Source organism: Oncorhynchus clarkii, chromosome 1, assembly GCF_045791955.1.
Source record: "Oncorhynchus clarkii lewisi isolate Uvic-CL-2024 chromosome 1, UVic_Ocla_1.0, whole genome shotgun sequence".
NCBI lineage: Eukaryota > Metazoa > Chordata > Actinopteri > Salmoniformes > Salmonidae > Oncorhynchus > Oncorhynchus clarkii.
The window spans coordinates 88,486,853-88,511,852 of record NC_092147.1 but is presented as its reverse complement, the minus strand read 5'-3'; the positions used below and the strand labels follow the sequence as shown (position 1 = coordinate 88,511,852).

General features: G+C 44.6%; 1 protein-coding gene across 4 annotated transcripts in view; it reads right to left on the bottom strand.

Annotated features, from left to right (window-relative positions):
• The window catches only part of LOC139413726 (homeobox protein Meis1), a 171,696-nt gene that overhangs the window by 118,204 nt on the left and 28,492 nt on the right, over positions 1–25,000 (bottom strand). For all 4 annotated transcript variants that reach the window (XM_071161444.1, XM_071161453.1, XM_071161432.1 and 1 more), the window contains exon 7: positions 24,784–24,895. In XM_071161444.1, coding sequence (XP_071017545.1) covers positions 24,784–24,895 — 112 coding nt within the window. The remainder of the gene's footprint in view (positions 1–24,783; positions 24,896–25,000) is intronic.

Below are 25,000 nucleotides of genomic sequence, written 5' to 3'. Positions count from 1 at the left end.
AAATAATTATATCAAACACACATGCACATTCAAAACAAACACACACAATCATCTAACCCCCTCAACCCCCTCTGTCCATCCCTCCTTCCATGTGGAGAGGCAGGGTAGCCTAGTGGTTAGAGTGTTGGACCAGTAGCTGAAAGGTTGCAAGTTCAAATCCCCGAGCTGACAAGGTACAAATCTGTCGTTCTGCCCCTGAACAGGCAGTTAACCCACTGTTCCTAGGCCGTCATTGAAAATAAGAATTTGATCTTAACTGACTTGCCTAGTTAAATAAAGGTACAACATTATTAGTGATGTTTTTCTCTTGACCTGGGAAACAGCTTTAATGGGTGTTTATTTCTTTGGCTCCAAATCCCCTTTATCACAACAGTGTGTGGCACCTTATTACCCTGCTTTTCATTAGCGCTCTGATCCAAAGTAGTGCACTACATAAAGAAGAGGCTTCCATTTGGGAAGCGGTTCAGGTATCCATGTCAGAAGGCCTGGAGGGGAGGATAGTTGAGGAAGGGTCAGTCTCAGGTCAAGCTTTTGGCACGTTGTTGACTCAGCCTACCCCCCCCCGAGCCTTTCTACTGACCATCTTACCTCCAACCCTCCAGCCCTATCTACGGGGAGGCAAATCAGATCCACAATGTCCAGGTGTCCTCACCCTTTCTGGGGCTGATGTCCTACAAACAGCCCCTCTGGCTCTTTTAGAGCTCTGGGTGAAACATATAGAAGGGTTGATGAACGGCAGGGAAACAGAAAGAGATGCTGATTCTCCCCATATGGAGATTTGGTGGTGTTTGAATGCATGAAATTGGCTTTCCAACAGTGCCATTTCACAAACCGGCCTGGTAAATTCTCCTGGTCTTTGTTAGGGGTTTTCACGCATAATGGGTTAAGCCAGAGAGGATTCCAAACGTGTCCAAATTGAATTATTTCAATTGAAGAGAGAGAGAGAGAGAGAGAGAGAGAGAGAGGAAGAGAAAGAGGGAGCGCTTCATTCTTATTCGTCTGGGTGAATTTACATGTTTAAAAATGGACAGAAATGAATGAGATTAAGTAACACACACACACACACCACACACACACACACACACACTATACTAAAGGCAGTGGATGGCAGGAGAGAGAGATAAGACTACCAGATAGGCTGGAGCCATATGTTGTTCATACCGTATACCGGGGTAGGATTTTGCAAAACTGTTGAAACAAATAAATATATATATATTATTTCAATTTATATTTATTTTTTAAGTATAACTATAATATATCTAAGATGTGTCTAATAAAGGATATCCAGCTCAGTGCTCCAGCTACGCATGTGGTTTGCTAACTTGCTAAGTGGCTAGATGTCCAGATCCAAGCTTATTGGTCACAGCAGAGACATTCCATCCCTTCCTGGAGCAACATCCCTGTTGTGTCAATTGTTTTGTTGTTGCTATGACGGTATGAACGTCTGTATACCTCCCAACCTTACTACAGGACAGTCCACTAGTGTCACCAGTCCAACATCTAGACCCCCAGTTCCCCTCAGATACCTGCCCAACCTTACTACAGGACAGTCCACTAGTGTCACCAGTCCAACATCTAGACCCCCAGTTCCCCTCAGATACCTGCCCAACCTTACTACAGGACAGTCCACTAGTGTCACCAGTCCAACATCTAGACCCCCAGTTCCCCTCAGATACCTGCCCAACCTTACTACAGGACAGTCCACTAGTGTCACCAGTCCAACATCTAGACCCCCAGTTCCCCTCAGATACCTGCCCAACCTTACTACAGGACAGTCCACTAGTGTCACCAGTCCAACATCTAGACCCCCAGTTCCCCTCAGATAACGCCCAACCTTACTACAGGACAGTCCACTAGTGTCACCAGTCCAACATCTAGACCCCCAGTTCCCCTCAGATAACGCCACAACCGTTCATTTATCAGCGCATTTAGACATATAAATACACACTCTACTTCAGACCAACGCTGAAACCACAAATATCTAGAGGGGAAAGATAAATATTCCTGACACAATGTTATCGTCAGACGACCATATGGCCCATACTAGCAGCAGGGCCTGTTTAAACCTTATCCTCTTTGGAGGCTAAAATTAGGGCTATGCTGTTGGTGGCTTTAAGCTGAGACTCCTACCACTGTCATACTGCTAATAAACTAAATACAGCTGGCATGCTAGTACTCTGTGGAGAGAGGGGTGTTGTAAATCTCTCTCTCTGTCTCTCTCTGTCTCTCTGTCTCTCTGTCTCTCTCTCTCTCTCTCTCTCTCTCTCTCTCTCTCTCTCTCTCTCTCTCTCTCTCTCTCTCTCTCTCTCTCTCTCTCTCTCTCTCTCTCTCTCTCTCTCTCTCTCTCTCTCTCTCTCTCTCTCTCTCTCTCTCTCTCTCTCTCTCTCTCTCTCTCTCTCTCTCTCTCTCTCTCTCTCTCTCTCTCTCTCTCTCTCTCTCTCTCTACGCCACATCTTTTTCCTGATACAAGTATATAATCAAATATATTAAAAAGAGAATACTCTTAATACCTGGGTTTATAGTTGAACTGGGCTTTTTGGAAAGAGGATTTGATCAACTCCCTGCACTAGCTGACAAGCGTAGGATGACTTGGTTAATCTCCTTAAATAAAGTGTGTGTGTGTGTGTGTGTGTGTGTGTGTGTGTGTGTGTGTGTGTGTGTTAAACAACAGGGCTAAAGTAATGAGAGAACCCTGTTTGTTTACAGCTACTATCCTAATGCTCCTGCCACTGCTCTTTCCATTCATTCCCCCCTTCACTCTGTCCCTTCCCCCACCCTCTCCCCTTCACTCTCTCCCTTCCCCCTCCACCTCTCCTTCCCTCTCTATCTTCCCCCTCCACCTCTCCCTCCCTCTCTCCTTCCTTCTCTCCCGTCCCCCATCTCTCCCTCACTCTCTCCTTCTCCCTCCATCTCTCCTTCCCTCTCTCCCTTCCCCCCATCTCTCCCTCCCACTCTCCTTCTCTCTCTCCCTTCCTCTACCCTCTCTCCTTCCCTCTCTCCCTCTCTCCTTCCCTCTCTCCCTTCCCCCTCAATCTCTCCCTTACTCTCTCCATATCAGCCAGTGGTTCAGGTCAAAGTGTATCTCTCAGAGTGATATCAGGTCCTGAACAGTTGGATAACATGTATCTTATGAGGAGATGCCTCCTGGGCCTCAGAATCAGCTCTTCTTCAGGCTAGCGGAACATTGGGTAGTGTTCTGTGTGTGTGTGTGTGTGTGTGTGTGTGTGTGTGTGTGTGTGTGTGTGTGTGTGTGTGTGTGTGTGTGTGTGTGTGTGTGTGTGTGTGTGTGTGTGTGTGTGTGTGTGTAGAGACTAAAGAAGAGAATTGGTCTGTGTCATTTCTGTGGTGAGTTTCTGGTGTGTCTTCATTCTTTTCCCCTGGAGAGAAAGAAGCGCCACCCTACCAGCATATTATGCCAGACCACAACAGCTCTCTCAGTCATATATTAATTCAAGTGTCTTTAAAGTTTGCAGTGTGCATTAATGTCTAAGCATATTTTCTATTGCCTTACAAATCATAGGCCTTTTGATAACGATCAAAGTCAGCCAACTCATTATGAAATTATAGAAATCCAAAACCTATTCTGACGTCAGTGAGTGAAGCTCATTGGTTTGTAACGTTGTCACCATGTAGTAACTAAACTCATATGGTTTCCTCAACTTTTACAAGGAGATTAACAGAGACGATGCTAACTGCTAACACCAGTAGTAATTTGTTGTTGCTCTACTGGGGAATTCAAGTAAAACAAGGGTTTGCATCCTAAATAGCACCCTATTCCCTACTATGGGCCCTGGTCAAAAGTAGTGCACTCTGCAGGGAATAGGGTGCCATTTTGGAAGCAGACGAAGACTTCCTGTAAACATCTCCAGAGAACGTATCTACATCATTAACAAACCACAATTATAGCTTAGCAGCTAAAGATACATTTACACTCCACTCCCACTTGCACAGCTACACTCTGCTAAATGAGCCGTGTCTCATCCTCTGATTTCAAATGAACTCATCTGTAGTGTATTGTCCCTTAGTGTGCTAGTCAATGACAAGCTAAAAACAAACTCTAACTAGCTCGCCAAACACTAGCTAGCCAAACTAGCCAAACACTAGCTAACCAAACACTAGCTAGCCAAGCTTGACAAAAACTAGCTAGCCTAACTAGAAAAGAAACTAGCTAGCCAAGCTAGACAAAAAAATAGCTAGCCTAACTAGAAAAGAAACTAGCTTGCTAAGCTAGACAAAAAACTAGCTAGCCTAACTAGAAAAGAAACTAGCTAGCTAAGCTAGACAAAAACTAGATAACTACTTTTTTAGAAAATAAGTTTGCCTACAACCAACATAGTCCAAGCCTGAACAAGTGAATGCACTAAAAGACGGAGGTAGAAGGAAGAGAGGCAGTGCAACATGCATGTCCTAACATGTGACAGTATTGCCATGTGGTGAATGAATATGTCGTTTTATGCCAATTGTGCACAACATTATGCTGTAACCGCTCTGGCAACACTTTGCATATGTTTGGTCAAGCAAATAAAGCTTTTTTTCACACATAATTGAGAGAGGAAAAGGGGGAGAGTGAGAGAGAGGACAGTACAAATAGAAAGAGAGAAAGAGTAAAAAGAGAGAAAGAGAGAGAGAGAGAGATAGAGGAGAAGAGATGAGAAGAGCTGAGAAGAGAGGGTGCCTGCCCTCAATACAAACATGACACCAAGCCTACAGAGATAGAGAGAGAGAGAGAGAGAGAGAGAGAGAGAGAGAGAGAGAGAGAGAGAGAGATGAGAGGGCTCCTGCCCTCAATACAAACATGACACCAAGCCTACAGAGAGAGAGAGAGTGAGAGAGAGAGAGAGAGAGAGAGAGAGAGAGAGAGAACGAAGAGAGAGAACGAAGAGACAGGGCCAGCTAACTCCAGGTTCACATGGTCATAGTGTGTGAGTTAAGAGGGATCCACTCTAGACAGACCCAGCTACCTCCAGGGGAAAGGGGAAGGGGGGCTGGTTTGTTTGCCTGTGTTCTAAACTCTATTCCCACATGGTCTGAGTGGCTGATGACACAGATCTAATCCTAAAGGTAAACTAGCCCTCTCTGTGTGGGAACTATAAACCATTTCCTCTTTTTCAGTGTTCCCAGTCAGCCCAAAGCAGCTTACGTGTCAGCTTATCAGCTGGCTGGGCCAATAAAGCTATTGGTGGCCATCACTTTCCGCGTGAGAGGCAAGTGCCTGCATGTTTAGTTGGTTGATGCATTGCTACTGAGATTGGATGAGGTCGTAAACTAAGCAAACTATCACTCTTGATTGAGGGGTTGAGAGCTTAACTGTGATTGGACGTTTGGCCGCCTAGGCATTTTTACCCTAGGTAAACACTGATAGTGATGTCCTGAGAAGAGATGAGGTGTCCATAATGAGAGATGAGGTGTCCATAATGAGAGATGAGGTGCCCACGAGAAAAGTCAAACAAACTGTTACTGGTGACCACACTATTGTTACCACACTATAGGCAAGTATTTTACATGTAGTGTTTCATATATACACACACACACACACACACACACACACACACACACACACACACACACACACACACACACACACACACACACACACACACACACACACACACACACACACACACACACACACACACACACACACACACACACACACACACACAAACACACAGTCAAGGCTGTGCACAGACCTTTTATGGGAAATTTGCTCATCCCAAAAACATTTTCCTGCAACCGCTGGATGACCAATTATTACAAGAAGAGGGGAAAGCTGCATCATCTGATGAGGATACTATATTAGCACCATCTGATGAGGAAACTATATTAGCACCATCTGATGAGGAAACTATATTAGCACCATCTGATGAGGATACTATATTAGCACCATCTGATGAGGAAACTATATTAGCACCATCTGATGAGGAAACTATATTAGCACCATCTGATGAGGAAACTATATTAGCATCATCTGATGAGGAAACTATATTAGCACCATCTGATGAGGAAACTATATTAGCACCATCTGATGAGGAAACTATATTAGCACCATCTGATGACGAAACTATATTAGCACCATCTGATGAGGATACTATATTAGCACCATCTGATGAGGAAACTACAGCAGCATCATCTGATGAGGAAACTATATTGGTCTGGAATAAATGCTGCACTCATTACCAATAAACCGCACCACACTCTCCCACCGCACCACACTCTCCCACCGCACCACACTCTCCCACCGCACCACACTCTCCCACCGCACCACACTCTCCCACCGCACCACACTCTCCCACCGCACCACACGCTCCCACCGCACCACACTCTCCCACCGCACCACACTCTCCCACCGCACCACACGCTCCCACCGCACCACACTCTCCCACCGCACCACACTCTCCCACCGCACCACACTCTCCCACCACACCACACTCTCCCACCGCGCACCACACGCACATCTGTACACACAATCGCTACACAAATTTAGGCTGTCATTACAGCCATGAACGCTGATGCATTTACAGAAACGCAAGAGAGGCTACAGAAATAAACGGTGTTTTACACCTGCATTTGGAGCTGACAGTCATTCATATTAGCAGCCAATAGCTGCTGGGGAAGCCCTTCATCCTCACCAATCAAATAGCCAGATATACGTTACATCTTCATCCTCACCAATCAAACTGCCAGATATACGTTACATCTTCATCCTCACCAATCAACCTGCCAGATATACGCTACAACTTCATCCTCACCAATCAAACTGCCAGATATACGCTACATCTTCATCCTCACCAATCAACCTGCCAGATATACATTACATCTTCATCCTCACCAATCAAACTGCCAGATATACGTTACATCTTCATCCTCACCAATCAACCTGCCAGATACACGTTACATCTTCATCCTCACAAATCAAACTGCCAGATATACGTTACATCTTCATCCTCACCAATCAAACTGCCAGATATACGTTACATCTTCATCCTCACCAATCAACCTGCCAGATATACGCTACATCTTCATCCTCACCAATCAAACTGCCAGATATACGCTACATCTTCATCCTCATGAATCAAACTGCCAGATATACGCTACATCTTCATCCTCACCAATCAAACTGCCAGATATACGCTACATCTTCATCCTCACAAATCAACCTGTCAGATATACGTTACATCTTCATCCTCACCAATCAAACTGCCAGATATACGTTACATCTTCATCCTCACCAATCAAACTGCCAGATATACGTTACATCTTCATCCTCACCAATCAACCTGCCAGATATACGTTACATCTTCATCCTCACAAATCAAACTGCCAGATATAAGTTACATCTTCATCCTCACCAATCAAACTGCCAGATATACGCTACATCTTCATCCTCACCAATCAAACAGCCAGATATACGCTACATCTTCATCCCATAATATTGAAGGCGGTGTGATGTTACAGCTGCCGATCGTTAGACATACAGCCAGCAACCAGCCAAACTTGATGAAACAGGAAAAGGATCCATGAAAACAGGCAGGTAGATGAGTCAGTAGTAGATATCAGTGTTTTATAAGGATGATAAGTGTCGCTGTACTCTGTTTGAGTTGGTTCAGACAGGCAAAACTGGAAGAAACGAAACAAGGTATTTCCGGCCACTAATCTGGATTTACCCGCCGAGCCAATGCTGATGACTGGTCATCGGTCAACAATCAAGACTAGTAACCGAAAGGTTGCAAGTTCAAATCCCCGAGCTGACAAGGTTCAAATCTGTCGTTCTGCCCCTGAACAGGCAGTTAACCCACTGTTCCTAGGCCGTCATTGAAAATAAGAATTTGTTCTTAACTGACTTGCCTAGTTAAATAAAGGTAAAATTGTAAAAAATTTAAGACGCACAACTTTTAGGTTCTGAAGCATAGGCAAAGGGGATGTTCTCTGCACTGGTAGAGCCCTGCCCTGCCCTGTCCTGCCCTGCCCTGCCCTGTCCTGTCCTGTCCTGCCCTGTCCTGTCCTGCCCTGTCCTATCCTGTCCTGTCCTATCCTGTCCTGTCCTGTCCTATACTATCCTGTCCTATTCTGTCCTGGCCTGTCCTGTCCTATCCTATCCTGTCCTGTCCTATCCTGTCTCTATCCTGTCCTATCCTGTCCTGTCCTATCCTGTCCTATACTATCCTATCCTGTCCTGTCCTATCCTATCCTCTCCTGTCCTATCCTATCCTATCCTGTCCTATCCTGTCCTATCCTGTCCTGTCCTATCCTGTCCTATCCTGTCCTATCCTATCCTGTCCTGTCCTATACTATCCTGTCCTGTCCTATCCTGTCCTATCCTGTCCTATCCTGTCCTGTCCTATCCTATCCTGTCCTATCCTATCCTGTCCTGTCCTGTCCTATCCTATCCTGTCCTATCCTATCCTGTCCTATCCTGTCCTGTCCTGTCCTATCCTGTCCTATCCTGTCCTGTCCTATCCTATCCTGTCCTGTCCTATCCTGTCCTATCCTATCCTGTCCTATCCTGTCCTATCCTATCCTGTCCTATCCTATCCTATCCTGTCCTATCCTATCCTATCCTGTCCTGGCTTGTCTAGAGACTATAGTCACTTTTTATCCAACCTAACAACACTTCAGTATAGCACTTATCACTGATAACCTCTCTTTCACTCTCACTGTCTCTCTCACTGTCTCTCTCACTGTCTCTCTCTCTCTCACTCGCTCACTCGCTCACTCTCTCTGTCTCTCTGTCTCTCTGTCTCTCTTCATTCTCTTTCCAGCTTCAAAATGCTTTCACAGCATCACTCTGAGATCATATCGTCTCTCTCTCTTTCTGCCCCTCCCTCTTCTCCCACTCTCCCCCGCCAGCTCTATTAAAGGGTAACACACACACACACACACACACACACACACTCACACAGGGTAACAGGAGCCCTATGGTACTATATCAAAAGCCACACACCTTTTATCATCTCAGTCTCCCACTATAACCAGATTACACTGCAAACTGGACACCAGTAAAACCATTACACTGACTCCTGCTTAACCATGTCTACACAACATCCGCACAACACACAAAAACACCTACACACACACATTTCCTAGCAGCTGGTTTCTCTGGTCAATGTCCTGTATAATCTTCATGGTTTGTTACTTAAACACTAGGACTTTTGACTTGATGAACACAGACAGTTGAATGGGTCAGATGTGACCACAGAATGGCAGACCGAAGCTCTCCGTCTCTCTCCCTCCCTCTCTCACAGTGGAGTTGTGTTGGCAGACACTGCTACAAGTTAAAGGCCTTCTAGAGAGGCACTCACAAATGTAAACACACACACACACACACACACACACACACACAGATACACACAGATACACACACAGACACAGCTACATGCACAGACACACACACAGATACACACACAGACACACACTCAAAGTGTTTATAAGTGAGAAAACTATTCTCTTTCAGTCTGCTGGACAATCGGTCCAATTAATCGGTTTGACTTTGAGGGCCACGTGAAGCGAACTGATTGGTCTCTGGGCTCACTGCCCGAATGCTGATTGGCTGACGTGCCTGTCTGCACGGCTGTCTGCCCGCCCTGGACCTGGACACTGGCCAATGAGAACACAGAGAGCAAGAGGTTGACCTTGACTGAGGGCTGTGAGGTCACCGGGGGCTGATGGAGGGACGATAACCGCAGTCACTCTCTGGCTCTCTCCATCCTGATCAATGGAACAAAATAATGATCCACCCACCCCACCATTGAGCAGAGAGGAGAGAGCTCTGTTTACTGTTCAGTATTCAGTGTTTACTGTTTAGTGTTTACTGTTTAGTGTTCAGTGTTTAATGTTCAGTATTCAGTGTTTACTGTTTAGTGTTCAGTGTTTAATGTTCAGTATTCAGTGTTTACTGTTCAGTGTTTACTGTTTACTGTTCAGTATTCAGTGTTTACTGTTCAGTGTTTACTGTTTAGTGTTCAGTGTTTAATGTTCAGTGTTTACTGTTTACTGTTCAGTATTCAGTGTTTACTGTTCGGTGTTTACTGTTCAGTGTTTACTGTTCAGTGTTTACTGTTCAGTGTTTACTGTTCGGTGTGTACTGTTCAGTGTTTACTGTTCAGTGTGTACTGTTCGGTGTGTACTGTTCAGTGTTTACTGTTCAGTGTTTACTGTTCAGTGTTTACTGTTCAGTGTTTACTGTTCGGTGTGTACTGTTCAGTGTTTACTGTTCAGTGTGTACTGTTCGGTGTGTACTGTTCAGTGTTTACTGTTCAGTGTTTACTGTTCAGTGTTTACTGTTCAGTGTTTACTGTTCGGTGTGTACTGTTCAGTGTTTACTGTTCAGTGTGTACTGTTCGGTGTGTACTGTTCAGTGTTTACTGTTCAGTGTTTACTGTTCAGTGTTTACTGTTCGGTGTGTACTGTTCAGTGTGTACTGTTCAGTGTGTACTGTTCAGTGTGTACTGTTCAGTGTGTACTGTTCAGTGTTTACTGTTCAGTGTTTACTGTTCAGTGTTTACTGTTTACTGTTCAGTGTTTACTGTTCAGTGTTTACTGTTCGGTGTGTACTGTTCAGTGTTTACTGTTCAGTGTTTACTGTTTACTGTTCAGTATTCAGTGTTTACTGTTCAGTGTGTACTGTTCGGTGTGTACTGTTCAGTGTTTACTGTTCAGTGTTTACTGTTTACTGTTCAGTATTCAGTGTTTACTGTTCGGTGTTTACTGTTCAGTGTGTACTGTTCGGTGTGTACTGTTCAGTGTTTACTGTTTACTGTTCAGTGTTTACTGTTCAGTGTTTACTGTTTTCTATTCAGTGTTTACTGTTCAGTGTTTACTGTTTACTGTTCAGTGTTTACTGTTCAGTGTTTACTGTTCAGTGTTTACTGTTCAGTGTGTACTGTTCAGTGTGTACTGTTCAGTGTGTACTGTTCAGTGTTTACTGTTCAGTGTTTACTGTTCAGTGTTTACTGTTTACTGTTCAGTGTTTACTGTTCAGTGTTTACTGTTTACTGTTCAGTGTTTACTGTTCAGTGTTTACTGTTTTCTATTCAGTGTTTACTGTTCAGTGTTTACTGTTTACTGTTCAGTGTTTACTGTTCAGTGTTTACTGTTCAGTATTTACTGTTCAGTGTTCAGTGTTTAGTGTTTAGTGTTTAGTGTTTAGTGTTTACTGTTCAGTGTTCAGTGTTTACTGTTCAGTATTTACTGTTCAGTGTTTAGTGTTTACTGTTCAGTGTTTAGTGTTTAGTGTTTAGTGTTTAGTGTTTAGTGTTTAGTGTTTAGTGTTCAGTGTTCAGTGTTTAGTGTTTAGTGTTTAGTGTTTAGTGTTCAGTGTTCAGTGTTTACTGTTCAGTGTTCAGTGTTCAGTGTTTACTGTTCAGTGTTCAGTGTTCAGTGTTCAGTGTTCAGTGTTCAGTGTTTAGTGTTTAGTGTTCAGTGTTCAGTGTTTACTGTTAAGTGTTTACTGTTCAGTGTTTACTGTTTACTGTTCAGTGTTCAGTGTTCAGTGTTTAGTGTTTAGTGTTTAGTGTTCAGTGTTCAGTGTTTACTGTTCAGTGTTTACTGTTCAGTGTTTACTGTTTACTGTTTAGTGTTTACTGTTCAGTGTTCAGTGTTTACTGTTCAGTGTTCAGTGTTCAGTGTTTACTGTTCAGTGTTCAGTGTTTACTGTTCAGTGTTCAGTGTTCAGTGTTTACTGTTCAGTGTTCAGTGTTTACTGTTCAGTGTTCAGTGTTTAGTGTTTAGTGTTCAGTGTTCAGTGTTCAGTGTTTACTGTTCAGTGTTTAGTGTTCAGTGTTCAGTGTTCAGTGTTTACTGTTCATTGTTCAGTGTTCAGTGTTTAGTGTTTAGTGTTCAGTGTTTACTGTTCAGTGTTTAGTGTTCAGTGTTCAGTGTTCAGTGTTTACTGTTCAGTGTTCAGTGTTTAGTGTTTAGTGTTCAGTGTTTACTGTTCAGTGTTCAGTGTTTAGTGTTCAGTGTTTACTGTTCAGTGTTTACTGTTCAGTGTTCAGTGTTCAGTGTTCAGTGTTTACTGTTCAGTGTTCAGTGTTTAGTGTTTAGTGTTCAGTGTTTACTGTTCAGTGTTCAGTGTTCAGTGTTCAGTGTTTAGTGTTCAGTGTTTACTGTTCAGTGTTCAGTGTTCAGTGTTCAGTGTTTAGTGTTTAGTGTTCAGTGTTCAGTGTTCAGTGTTTAGTGTTTAGTGTTCAGTGTTCAGTGTTCAGTGTTCAGTGTTTACTGTTCAGTGTTCAGTGTTTAGTGTTCAGTGTTCAGTGTTCAGTGTTCAGTGTTTACTGTTCAGTGTTCAGTGTTTAGTGTTCAGTGTTTACTGTTCAGTGTTTACTGTTCAGTGTTCAGTGTTCAGTGTTCAGTGTTTACTGTTCAGTGTTTACTGTTCAGTGTTCAGTGTTCAGTGTTCAGTAGCAGCTATAGAGAATGATTCACCACTGCTTCAAAACAGAAACAGTCCAAGTGGCTCAGTTGGTAGATCATGGTGCTTGCAGTGCCAGGACTGTGGGTTTGATTCCCAGGACCACCCATATGTGAAGAAATGCATGCATGCATAGCTGTAAGTTGCTATAGATACAATGGTTTGCTAAATAATAATGCTACTATAGTGGAAAAAGTTAGCTCTTTCACTAAAGTGAGCACTGAAACCATCGGTCAACAGATGTTCAGAGGAGTCTAGAGATTTCAAGTGAAAAACGTGGAAAATGGCTTAAACTGGACTAACAGCACAAACGCACACACAGCACCAAATCCCTACGGCAGATCTAGTCTATAATCTAGAATATGTAGGCTGTTTTTTTTTTTTCTTCTTCAGAGTGTAAATGTATTCAGACAATAACACAAATCCCTACTGCAGATCTAGTCTAGAATCTAGAATATGTAGGCTGCCACTTGTTCTTCCTCAGAGTGTAAATGTATTCAGACAATAACACAAATCCCTACTGCAGATCTAGTCTAGAATCTAGAATATGTAGGCTGCTGTTTGTTCTTCCTCAGAGTGTAAACGTATTCAGACAATAACACAAATCCCTACTGCAGATCTAGTCTATAATCTAGAATATGTAGGCTGCCACTTGTTCTTCATCAGAGTGTAAATGTATTCAGACAATAACACAAATCCTACCGGGACACTATTTGACTTGGCCCACTCACTGTATATCTGTTTATCTACTCTACTCTGAACAAGTAGTCCCGTGGTGCCCAAAAATGGCACCCTATTCCCTTTATAGTGCACCACTTTTGACCAGAACCCTATGGGATCCCCTACGGACACTGGTCAAAAGTAGTGCACTATTAAGGGAATAGGGTGCCATTTGGAAGCAGGCCTGGATAATTGGTGATTCATATCTAATGTTACCAGTCATCACCTCAGCCCCTGGAAAGTGAGGGAAAGACGTGGATTTGACTCCCCTCTCTCACAACTCTCCCTCTCTGTTGGTTTCTATATATATATCTCTCTCTCTCTCTCTCGCTCTCATTTTCTCTCACTCTCTCTCAATATATCGCTATCCATCTGTCTCTCTCAATCTATCTCTCTCCTCTCTCTCCTTTTCTCGCTCTCTCCTTTTCTTCACTCTTTCGTTAGCATAGCTAGCTACCTCTCTGTGTCTCCTTCACTCCTAGCCCACTAAGTGTTATAGTTTAATACTAGCTGTCAGTTAGTTAGCATAGCTAGCTACCTCTCTGTGTCTCCTTCACTCCTAGCCCACTAAGTGTTATAGTTTAATACTAGTTGTCAGTTAGTTAGCATAGCTAGCTACCTCTCTGTGGCTCCTTCACTCCTAGCCCACTAAGTGTTATAGTTTAATACTAGTTGTCAGTTAGTTAGCATAGCTAGCTACCTCTCTGTGGCTCCTTCACTCCTAGCCCACTAAGTGTTATAGTTTAATACTAGTTGTCAGTTAGTTAGCATAGCTAGCTACCTCTCTGTGGCTCCTTCACTCCTAGCCCACTAAGTGTTATAGTTTAATACTAGCTGTCAGTTAGTTAGCATAGCTAGCTACCTCTCTGTGTCTCCTTCACTCCTAGCCCCCTTAGTGTTTTTGTTTATTTAAAACTAGTTGTCAGTTAGTTAGCATAGCTAGCTACCTCTCTGTGTCTCCTTCACTCCTAGCCCACTAAGTGTTATAGTTTAATACTAGTTGTCAGTTAGTTAGCATAGCTAGCTACCTCTCTGTGTCTCCTTCACTCCTAGCCCACTAAGTGTTATAGTTTAATACTAGTTGTCAGTTAGTTAGCATAGCTAGCTACCTCTCTGTGTCTCCTTCACTCCTAGCCCACTAAGTGTTATAGTTTAATACTAGTTGTCAGTTAGTTAGCATAGCTAGCTACCTCTCTGTGGCTCCTTCACTCCTAGCCCACTAAGTGTTATAGTTTAATACTAGCTGTCAGTTAGTTAGCATAGCTAGCTACCTCTCTGTGTCTCCTTCACTCCTAGCCCACTAAGTGTTTTTGTTTATTTAATACTAGCTGTCAGTTAGTTAGCATAGCTAGCTACCTCTCTGTGTCTCCTTCACTCCTAGCCCACTAAGTGTTATAGTTTAATACTAGTTGTCAGTTAGTTAGCATAGCTAGCTACCTCTCTGTGCCTCCTTCACTCCTAGCCCACTAAGTGTTATAGTTTAATACTAGCTGTCAGTTAGTTAGCATAGCTAGCTACCTCTCTGTGTCTCCTTCACTCCTAGCCCACTAAGTGTTTTTGTTTATTTAATACTAGCTGTCAGTTAGTTAGCATAGCTAGCTACCTCTCTGTGTTTCTGTGTTTCCTTCACTCCTAGCCCACTAAGTGTTTTTGTTTATTTAATACTAGCTGTCAGTTAGTTAGCATAGCTAGCAACCTCTCTGTGTCTCCTTCACTCCTAGCCCACTAAGTGTTTTAGTTTAATACTAGCTGTCAGTTAGTTAGCATAGCTAGCTACCTCTCTGTGTCTCCTTCACTCCTAGCCCACTAAGTGTTTTAGTTTAATACTAGCTGTCAGTTAGTTAGCATAGCTAGCTACCTCTCTGTGTCTCCTTCACTCCTAGCCCACTAAGTGTTATAGTTTAATACTAGTTGTCAGTTAGTTAGCATAGCTAGCTACCTCTCTGTGTCTCCTTCACTCCTAGCCCACTAAGTGTTATAGTTTAATACTAGTTGTCAGTTAGTTAGCATAGCTAGCTACCTCTCTGTGTCTCCTTCACTCCTAGCCCACTAAGTGTTATAGTTTAATACTAGTTGTCAGTTAGTTAGCATAGCTAGCTACCTCTCTGTGTCTCCTTCCCTCCTAGCCCACTAAGTGTTTTTGTTTATTTAATACTAGCTGTCAGTTAGTTAGCATAGCTAGCTACCTCTCTGTGTCTCCTTCACTCCTAGCCCCCTTAGTGTTTTTGTTTATTTAATACTAGCTGTCAGTTAGTTAGCATAGCTAGCTACCTCTCTGTGTCTCCTTCCCTCCTAGCCCACTAAGTGTTTTTGTTTATTTAATACTAGCTGTCAGTTAGTTAGCATAGCTAGCTACCTCTCTGTGTCTCCTTCCCTCCTAGCCCCCTTAATGTTTTTGTTTATTTAATCCACCACCTGGGCGTTTGAGTGGCCAAGAGGCTGTCCGTACCAATCCACACAGACCACTGCAGGAACTCAATACCCGGGGAACAGAGACTGAACAGTATCAGAGACCACTGCTGGAACTCAATACCCAGGGAACAGAGACTGTACAGTATCAGAGACCACTGCTGGAACTCAATACCCGGGGAACAGAGACTGAACCGTATCAGAGACCACTGCTGGAACTCAATACCCGGGGAACAGAGACTGAACCGTATCAGACAGGGACGGAAACCTGTCCTCTACGTAGACCACAACTATTGACTACTACCCCATAGGGCTCTGGTCGAAGGTAGTGCACTACATAGGGAATAGGGCCCTGGTTGAAGGTAGTGCACTACATAGGGAACAGGGCCCTGGTCGAAAGTAGTGCACTACATAGGGAATAGGGCCCTGGTCGAAGGTAGTGCACTACATAGGGAATAGGGCCCTGGTCAAAGGTAGTGCACTATATAGGGTATAGGACTCTGGTCGAAGGTAGTGCACTACATAGGGAATAGGGCTCTGGTCGAAGGTAGTGCACTACATAGGGTATAGGGCTCTGGTCGAAGGTAGTGCACTACATAGGGAATAGGGCTCTGGTCGAAGGTAGTGCACTATATAGGGTATAGGGCTCTGGTCGAAGGTAGTGCACTCTATAGGGAATTGGGCTCTGGTCAAAGGTAGTGCACTCTATAGGGTATAGGGCTCTGGTCTAAAGTAGTGCACTATATAGGGAATAGGGCCCTGGTCTAAAGTAGTGCACTATATAGGGAATAGGGTGCCATTTGGAACACACAGAGTGACTGCCTCCTCTACTGAGGACGAAGAGACTAACGATCGGTTCGTTTTCTCGTTTTCTTCACCCTCTGAGTCTGCCAAAGTGGGATCCAAGACACAATACCACCCCCCCCCGAGAGCTGCTGCCCTTCAGAAACACAGGGCCAGCGCATATAAACCCCTCCAAACAGTACCACTAATAGCTAGAGCCTAATTAACCATACAGCCTCCTCTGAGATCTGACTCTGCTCCGGTTTGTTTCTGTATACTGTAGAGTGACCATCCTTCAGAGAAAGAAAGAAAGGGAAAGAGAGAGCGAGAGAGCGAGAGAGAGAGAGAGAGAGAGAGAGAGAGACAGAGAGAGAGAGAGAGAGAGAGACAGAGAGAGAGAGAGAGAGAGAAAGAGAGAGAGAGAGAGAGAGAGAGAGAGAGAGAGAGAGAGAGAGAGAGAAAGAGAGAGAGAGAGAGAGAGAGAGAGAGAGAGAGAGAAAAGAGAGGGATTGATGTTTTTGCCATTTTTCCTTCAGGGAGGAAGACACCCAAGGCTGATATAATGACATGTGTGAGACAAATGTGATCCTCCCTTGTTTCTGGTTAGGAATGGAATCCAGAGCTAGAAAACACCATGTGGTTGAAGATCAACAACATGCTAACAGAATGCTAACAGAATGCTAACAGAATGCTAACATATTGTATAACTATCATTATTGGGTAGATAATAATATGAGTCATAGTATTGGTATTATTGTTACTGGTTATAATCCCACACTATGGGCTGTTTCACCAGACATAGAGGCTAACTAATATGTAGGCTTAAATGACAAATGCCTACAATGGTTATGTGGTACAATTTTAACACATTATAATGATGTTGGCTTAACATACTTCCTAAGTGTAACAACAGCACAGCATAGCTAAAATGTCAACTTAATTGGCAGATAAATACAATTGGTTATATGTAACAGCTGAAGGTAAACCCTTGGTTAGCCACCCTAGGATCCAGCAGGCCAGGGGAGAGCATGTTTTTGGGACATAAGCCTCACTAAGGAAGAGGCTTGGAGCATCTAGAGTTTAGCTTCTACTAATTTAAATTATAGAGGGAACTATAGCTTCCACTAGTTTAAAGGCAAAAGGCTGTCACAGCTTCTCTATGCTGGAGAGAGGATGGAGAGAGAAGAAGGATGGATTAAAAGATGCAGAGAATGCAGAGACAGAGAGAGAGTGAGAGAGAGAGAGAGAGAGAGAGAGAGAGACAGAGAGACAAAAAGAGAGAGAGACAGACAAAGAGAGAGAGAGAGAGAGAGAGAGAGACCGAGACAGAAAGAGACAGAGAGACAGAGAGACAGAGAGAGAGAGAGAGAGAGAGAGAGAGAAGAGAGAGAGAGAGAGAGAGAGAGAGAGAGAGAGAGAGAGAGAGAGAGAGAGAGAGAGAGAGAGAGAGAGAGAGAGAGAGAGAGAGAGACAGAGAGAGAGAGAGGGGGAAAGAGAGAGACAAAGAGAGAGAGAGAGAGAGAGAGACAAAGAGAGAGAGATAGACAATGAGAGAGAGAGAGAGAGAGAGAGAGAGAGAGAGAGAAAGAGAGACAGAAAGAGACAGAGAGAGAGAGAGAAAGAGAGAGAGACAGAGAGACAGAGAAAGAAGGGATAGCAGTGTTTATTAGCTGTGCAGGCAGGCGGAGGGGAGGCAGTGAGGGGAGACTGAGAGACTGGCTGTGTTATATTAGAGGTGAAAGCAAGTGGAAGAGCAGCGCCCATATAGAAAGGTCAGTGAGGAAGCACTCTGAGACAGACAGGAGGAGAGAGAGGAAGAGGAGGAGGAGAGAGAGGGATCAGGAGAGAGAGGAAGAGGAGGAGAGAGAGGAAGAGGAGAGAGAGAGGCATCAGGAGAGAGAGAAAGATGGGGGAGAGAGGGACCGGGGGAGAGAGGGATCAGGAGAGAGAGGAAGAGGAGGAGAGAGAGGGACTGGGAGAGAGAGGAAGAAGAGGAGAGAGAGGGACTGGGAGAGAGGGAAAGAGAAGGAGAGAGCAACCAGGAGAGAGAGAAAGAGGAGGAGAGAGAGGGACTGGGAGAGAGGGAAAGAGAAGGAGAGAGCAACCAGGAGAGAGAGAAAGAGGAGGAGAGAGAGGGATCAGGAGAGAGAGGAAGAGGGGGAGAGAGAGGGACCGGGAGAGAGGGAAAGAGAATGAGAGAGCAACCAGGAGAGAGAGAACGAGGAGGAGAGAGCGGCACTGGGAGAGAGGGAAAGAGGCAGGCAGGAGAGGGACTGGGAGAGAGGGAAAGAGAAGGAGAGAGCAACCAGGAGAGAGGGAAGGAGGAGGAGAGAGAGGGACTGGGAGAGAGAGAAAGAGGAGGAGAGAGCGGAACTGGGAGAGAGGGAAGGAGGAGGAGAGAGAGGGATCAGGAGAGAGAGGAAGAGGGGGAGAGAGAGGGACTGGGAGAGAGAGAAAGAGGAGGAGAGAGAGGGACCGGGAGAGAGGGAAAGAGGCAGGCAGGAGAGGGAGAGAGGGATCAGGAGAGAGAGAAAGAGGAGGAGAGAGAGGGACTGGGAGAGAGGGAAAGAGAAGGAGAGAGCAACCAGGAGAGAGAGAAGGAGGAGGAGAGAGCGGGACTGGGAGAGAGGGAAAGAGGCAGGCAGGAGAGGGAGAGAGGGATCAGGAGAGAGAGAAAGAGGAGGAGAGAGAGGGACTGGGAGAGAGGGAAAGAGAAGGAGAGAGCAACCAGGAGAGAGAGAAAGAGGAGGAGAGAGAGGGACTGGGAGAGAGGGAAAGAGAAGGAGAGAGCAACCAGGAGAGAGGGAAGGAGGAGGAGAGAGAGGGACTGGGAGAGAGGGAAAGAGGCAGGAAGGAGAGGGAGAGAGAATGTTAGATAAAGGGAGAGAGAGACTGGGTGGGTGGAAGACAAGAAAGGAAGGGAGCAGGGGGAGGAGAAATGAGAGGATGAAAGCAAGAGAGAGAGAAAGGTAAGGAAAGGAAACATATAGCTGAGAGTAACAGAGTGAGTGGGAGCAGGGTGCTTTTCACAGAAAATATCATAATAAACTTATTGGGATTACCACCGGCATTTACATTTGTGTGGCGTATCAGGATCTTCCACAATGAAAAGATACTGTACATACACACATACCCTCTCTCTCTATCTCACACACATAAACACACACACACACAAACTATTTTTATCTCACTCCTATTTTATCCTCTGATGAACTCCAACAAAACAAGCAAAATCCTACAGGGGGGAAAGAGATAAAGAGAGAGAGAGTGAGAGGGAGAGACAGAGAGAGCGACAAAAAGAGACAGAGAGAGAGAGAGAGAGAGACAGAGAGAGAGAGAGAGAGAGAGAGAGAGAGAGAGAGAGGGAGAGACAGAGAGAGCGACAGAAAGAGACAGAGAGAGAGAGACAGAGAGAGAGAGAGAGAGACAGAAAGAGACAGAGAGAGAGAGACAGAGAGAGAGAGGGATAGAGACAGAGAGAAACACAGAGAGAGAGAGAGAGAGAGACACAGAGAGAGAGAGAGAGAGAGAGAGAGAGAGAGAGAGAGAGAGAGAGAGAGAGAGTGGATGAAGTCGAGAAAAAGAGAGAGATAGAGAGAAAGAGAAGAAGAGGAGGAGTGCCCAATATTAGGAGCCGGTCCTATAATTGGAAGTATGTGAAAAAGTGTCAGTTTGGTCAATAAAGGTCAAGGGTCAGAGGAGCTGGAGCACAGAATGTGCTCATTAGAGCCACCAATCAGATCGCGCTTGGCCGCCCAGACCATTAGTCATCACAGAAAAGAAGGGGGTAGACACACACCACGCTGTCTCTCTCTCTTTATCCAGTCCTACTCTCTCTTGTTCTCTTTCTCTCTCTCACTCTTTATCCATTCCTACTCTCTCTCTCTCTCTCTCTCTTTCTCTCTCTCTCTCTCTCTTTATCCATTCCTACTCTCTCTCTCTCTCTCTCTCTCTCTCTCTTTCTCTCTCTCTCTCTTTATCCAGTCCTACTCTCTCTCTCTCTCTATCCATTCCTACTCTCTCTCTCTCTCTCTTTCTCTCTCTCTCTCTTTATCCATTCCTACTCTCTCTCTCTCTCTCTCTCTTTCTCTCTCTCTCCCTTTATCCATTCCAACTCTCTTTCTTTCTTTATCCATTCCTAATGTCTCTCTCTATCCATTCATACTCTGTCTTTCTCTCTCTCTCTTGCTCTCACTCTCTCGACATCATCCTCTATCTCTTCCTCATCTTCATTCATTCTCTCTCTCTCTCTCTCCTGATCCTTCTCCTCCCTCATCTTCCTTCTCGTCGTTCTTACACTCCTCCCCTTCTTTTTCACCTCTTCATCTTCCTCTCTTTTCCTATACTTCTCCCTCCTCTCCCTCCTCTCTCTCTCTCCTCTCCCAAACATAGAAAAAGGGGACATAAAATTAGCTCTATTTCTCTCTCTCTCCTGCTACTATAGACTGCTGCTCAGTGGTGTGGAAGGTAAAGTGCTCCTTCTCTCTGTTCCATCACCCAGCTCTACTCTAACTCTCTCTGTTCCATCACCCAGCTCTACTCTAACTCTCTCTGTTCCATCACCCAGCTCTACCCTGCCTCTCTCTGTTCCATCACCCAGCTCTACCCTGCCTCTCTCTGTTCCATCACCCAGCTCTACTCTACCTCTCTCTGTTCCATCACCCAGCTCTACTCTAACTCTCTCTGTTCCATCACCCAGCTCTACTCTACCTCTCTCTGTTCCATCACCCAGCTCTACCCTGCCTCTCTCTGTTCCATCACCCAGCTCTACCCTGCCTCTCTCTGTTCCATCACCCAGCTCTACTCTACCTCTCTCTGTTCCATCACCCAGCTCTACTCTAACTCTCTCTCTACTCTGTTCCATCACCCAGCTCTACTCTGCCTCTCTCTGTTCCATCACCCAGCTCTACTCTAACCTCTCTCTGTTCCATCACCCAGCTCTACTCTACCTCTCTCTGTTCCATCACCCAGCTCTACCCTGCCTCTCTCTGTTCCATCACCCAGCTCTACTCTACCTCTCTCTGTTCCATCACCCAGCTCTACCCTGCCTCTCTCTGTTCCATCACCCAGCTCTACTCTGCCTCTCTCTGTTCCATCACCCAGCTCTACTCTACCCTGCCTATCTCTGTTCCATCACCCAGCTCTACTCTACTTCTCTCTGTTCCATCACCCAGCTCTACTCTACCCTGCCTCTCTCTGTCCCATCACCCAGCTTGCTCTACCCTGCCTCTCTCTGTTCCATCACCCAGCTTGCTCTACCTCTCTCTGTTCCATCACCCAGCTTGCTCTACCTCTCTCTGTTCCATCACCCAGCTCTACTCTACCCTGCCTCTCTCTGTTCCATCACCCAGCTTGCTCTACCTCTCTCTGTTCCATCACCCAGCTTGCTCTACCTCTCTCTGTTCCATCACCCAGCTTGCTCTACCCTGCCTCTCTTTGCCTGCTGGGCACTGGCTCTGCAAACAACCCTCACACACGGGAGCACACACACTCAAACTGCTAGCCTCAACATCATAGTCCTCAATAATACATGAAGTTGCTTTTTTACAGAAACCTCCTCCTCTCTCTCCCTCACCCCACCAGACCTCCTCCTCTCTCTCTCCCTCACCCCACCAGACCTCCTCCTCTCTCTCTCCCTCACCCCACCAGACCTCCTCCTCTCTCTCTCCCTCACCCCACCAGACCTCCTCTCTCTCTCCCTCACCCCACCAGACCTCCTCACTCTCTTACTCCCCCCACCAGACCCTCTCTCTCTCTCTCTCTCTCTCCACCAGACCCAGACCTCCTCCTCTCTCTCTCCCACCCTCACCTCACCAGACCCACTCCACCAGTAAGATACCGCCTATTGCCTGAGTGGATTCAAGGCAAATCTCGGCCAGTCACAGACATACTACTACCCCTATTATATATTAGTAGTATTATTATTAGCGTTATTATTAACATTATCTTAATTATTAGCATTATCATTATTAGCATTAGCATTATTATTATTATCATTATTATTATTATTAGCATTAGCATGATTAGTATTAGCATTATTAGCATTGGCATTATTAGTGTTATTAGTACTAGCATTATTAGTATAATATTTTTTTTAATTAGCATTAGCAGTATTAATATTATTAGCATTATTAGTATTAGTATTATAATTAGCATTTGCATAATTAGCATTGCTTGTATTATTAGTATACGTTGCATTATTAGTATAATTAATATTAGCATTATTAGCATTTTTAGTATTATTAGTATTATAATTAGCATCAGCATTATTAGCATTATTAGTATAATTAGCATTAGCATTATTAGTATGATTAACATGAGTATTATTTTCATTACTACCAGTTTTATGATCATATACATTTTTCATCTACAATATGGCTCCAACTTGTTCCAACTGATGACTTGTATGTGATATATCCACATTACAAAATACTACTGGTAGGATTTTATACTCAGACTGCACATCCACTACTCACTAGCCTATTTATTATATGTTAGTGGTTGAGTGCTACACAATGCTGGTGGATGAGGTGAGGAGTCCCCCTTTCTTTGTCAAGCTCTGCATGAATCCAACCAATCAATGAATCAACCAATCAATGAATCAACCAATCAATGAATCAACCAACCAATCACCCAATCAACCAATCAATTAATCAACCAATCAATAAACCAATCAATTAATCAACCAACCAATCACCCAATCAACCAACCAATCAATTAATCAACCAACCAATAAACCAATCAAATAATCAACCAACCAATCAATCAATCAATAAACCAATCAATTAACCAATCAATCAATTAATCAACCAACCAATCACCCAATCAATTAATCAACCAACCAATCAACCAATAAATTAATCAACCAACCAATCAACCAATCAACCAATCAATGAATCAACCAACCAATCAATCAATCAACCAATCAACCAACCAATCAACCAATCAATTAATCAACCAACCAATCACCCAATCAACCAATCAATCAACCAACCAACCAATCAACCAATCAACCAATCAACCAACCAATCAACCAACCAATCAACCAATAAATTAATCAACCAACCAATCAACCAATCAACCAATCAATTAATCAACCAACCAATCACCCAATCAACCAACCAATCAATTAATCAACCAACCAATAAACCAATCAAATAATCAACCAACCAATCAATCAATCAATTAATCAACCAACCAATCAACCAATCAACCAATCAATCAATCAATCAATCAACCAATCAATTAATCAACCAACCAATCACCCAATCAACCAATCAATCAACCAACCAACCAATCAACCAATCAACCAATCAACCAACCAATCAACCAACCAATCAACCAATAAATTAATCAACCAACCAATCAACCAATCAACCAATCAATTAATCAACCAACCAATCAATCAATCAACCAATCAACCAACCAACCAATCAATCAATCAATCAATCAATTAATCAACCAACCAATCACCCAATCAACCAATCACCCAATCAACCAATCACTCAACCAACCAACCAATCAACCAATCAACCAATCAACCAACCAATCAACCAAGTATCACTACTACTTCAGCATGTGTCCCAGTTTTGTCCATTGATGACTTGCATGTAAACCATTCATATTACAGAATACTACCCATAGTGCACTGTGTACAGAATGCACATACACTGTCCATTCCACATACTATTAATAAAGCTAACAGAATGTAGCTATTTAGCCGTCACTGTGGTCTTACCCTGTCCTCTGCTGTTGTCCCCGCTGTGTGACGTGTGTCTTACCCTGTTCTCTGCTGTTGTCCCCGCTGTGTGACGTGTGTCTTACCCTGTCCTCTGCTGTTGTCCCCGCTGTGTGACGTGTGTCTTACCCTGTTCTCTGCTGTTGTCCCCGCTGTGTGACGTGTGTCTTACCCTGTTCTCTGCTGTTGTCCCCGCTGTGTGACGTGTGTCTTACCCTGTCCTCTGCTGTTGTCCCCGCTGTGTGACGTGTGTCTTACCCTGTTCTCTGCTGTTGTCCCCGCTGTGTGACGTGTGTCTTACCCTGTCCTCTGCTGTTGTCCCCGCTGTGTGACGTGTGTCTTACCCTGTTCGCTGCTGTTGTCCCCGCTGTGTGACGTGTGTCTTACCCTGTTCTCTGCTGTTGTCCCCGCTGTGTGTCTTACCCTGTCCTCTGCTGTTGTCCCCGCTGTGTGACGTGTGTCTTACCCTGTTCTCTGCTGTTGTCCCAGCTGTGTCCCGTGTGTCTTACCCTGTTCTCTGCTGTTGTCCCCGCTGTGTGACGTGTTTCTTACCCTGTTCTCTGCTGTTGTTCCCGCTGTGTGATGTGTTTCTTACCCTGTTCTCTGCTGTTGTCCCCGCTGTGTCCCGTGTGTCTTACCCTGTTCTCTGCTGTTGTCCCCGCTGTGTCCCGTGTTTCTTACCCTGTTCTCTGCTGTTGTTCCCGCTGTGTGATGTGTTTCTTACCTTGTTCGCTGCTGTTGTCCCCGCTGTGTGATGTGTGTCCCCCGCTTGACGGACCAGGTGTGCCTCCGGAGCGCGTGGATGCTGTGTCATCGTGCTCTCTGTTCCAGGAAGTCTACGAGAAGAGAGGAGGAGAGGACAGTCAGTCTACAGGGTAGTCTAAAAGTCTACGAGAAGAGAGGAGGAGAGGACAGTCAGTCTACAGGGTAGTCTAAAAGTC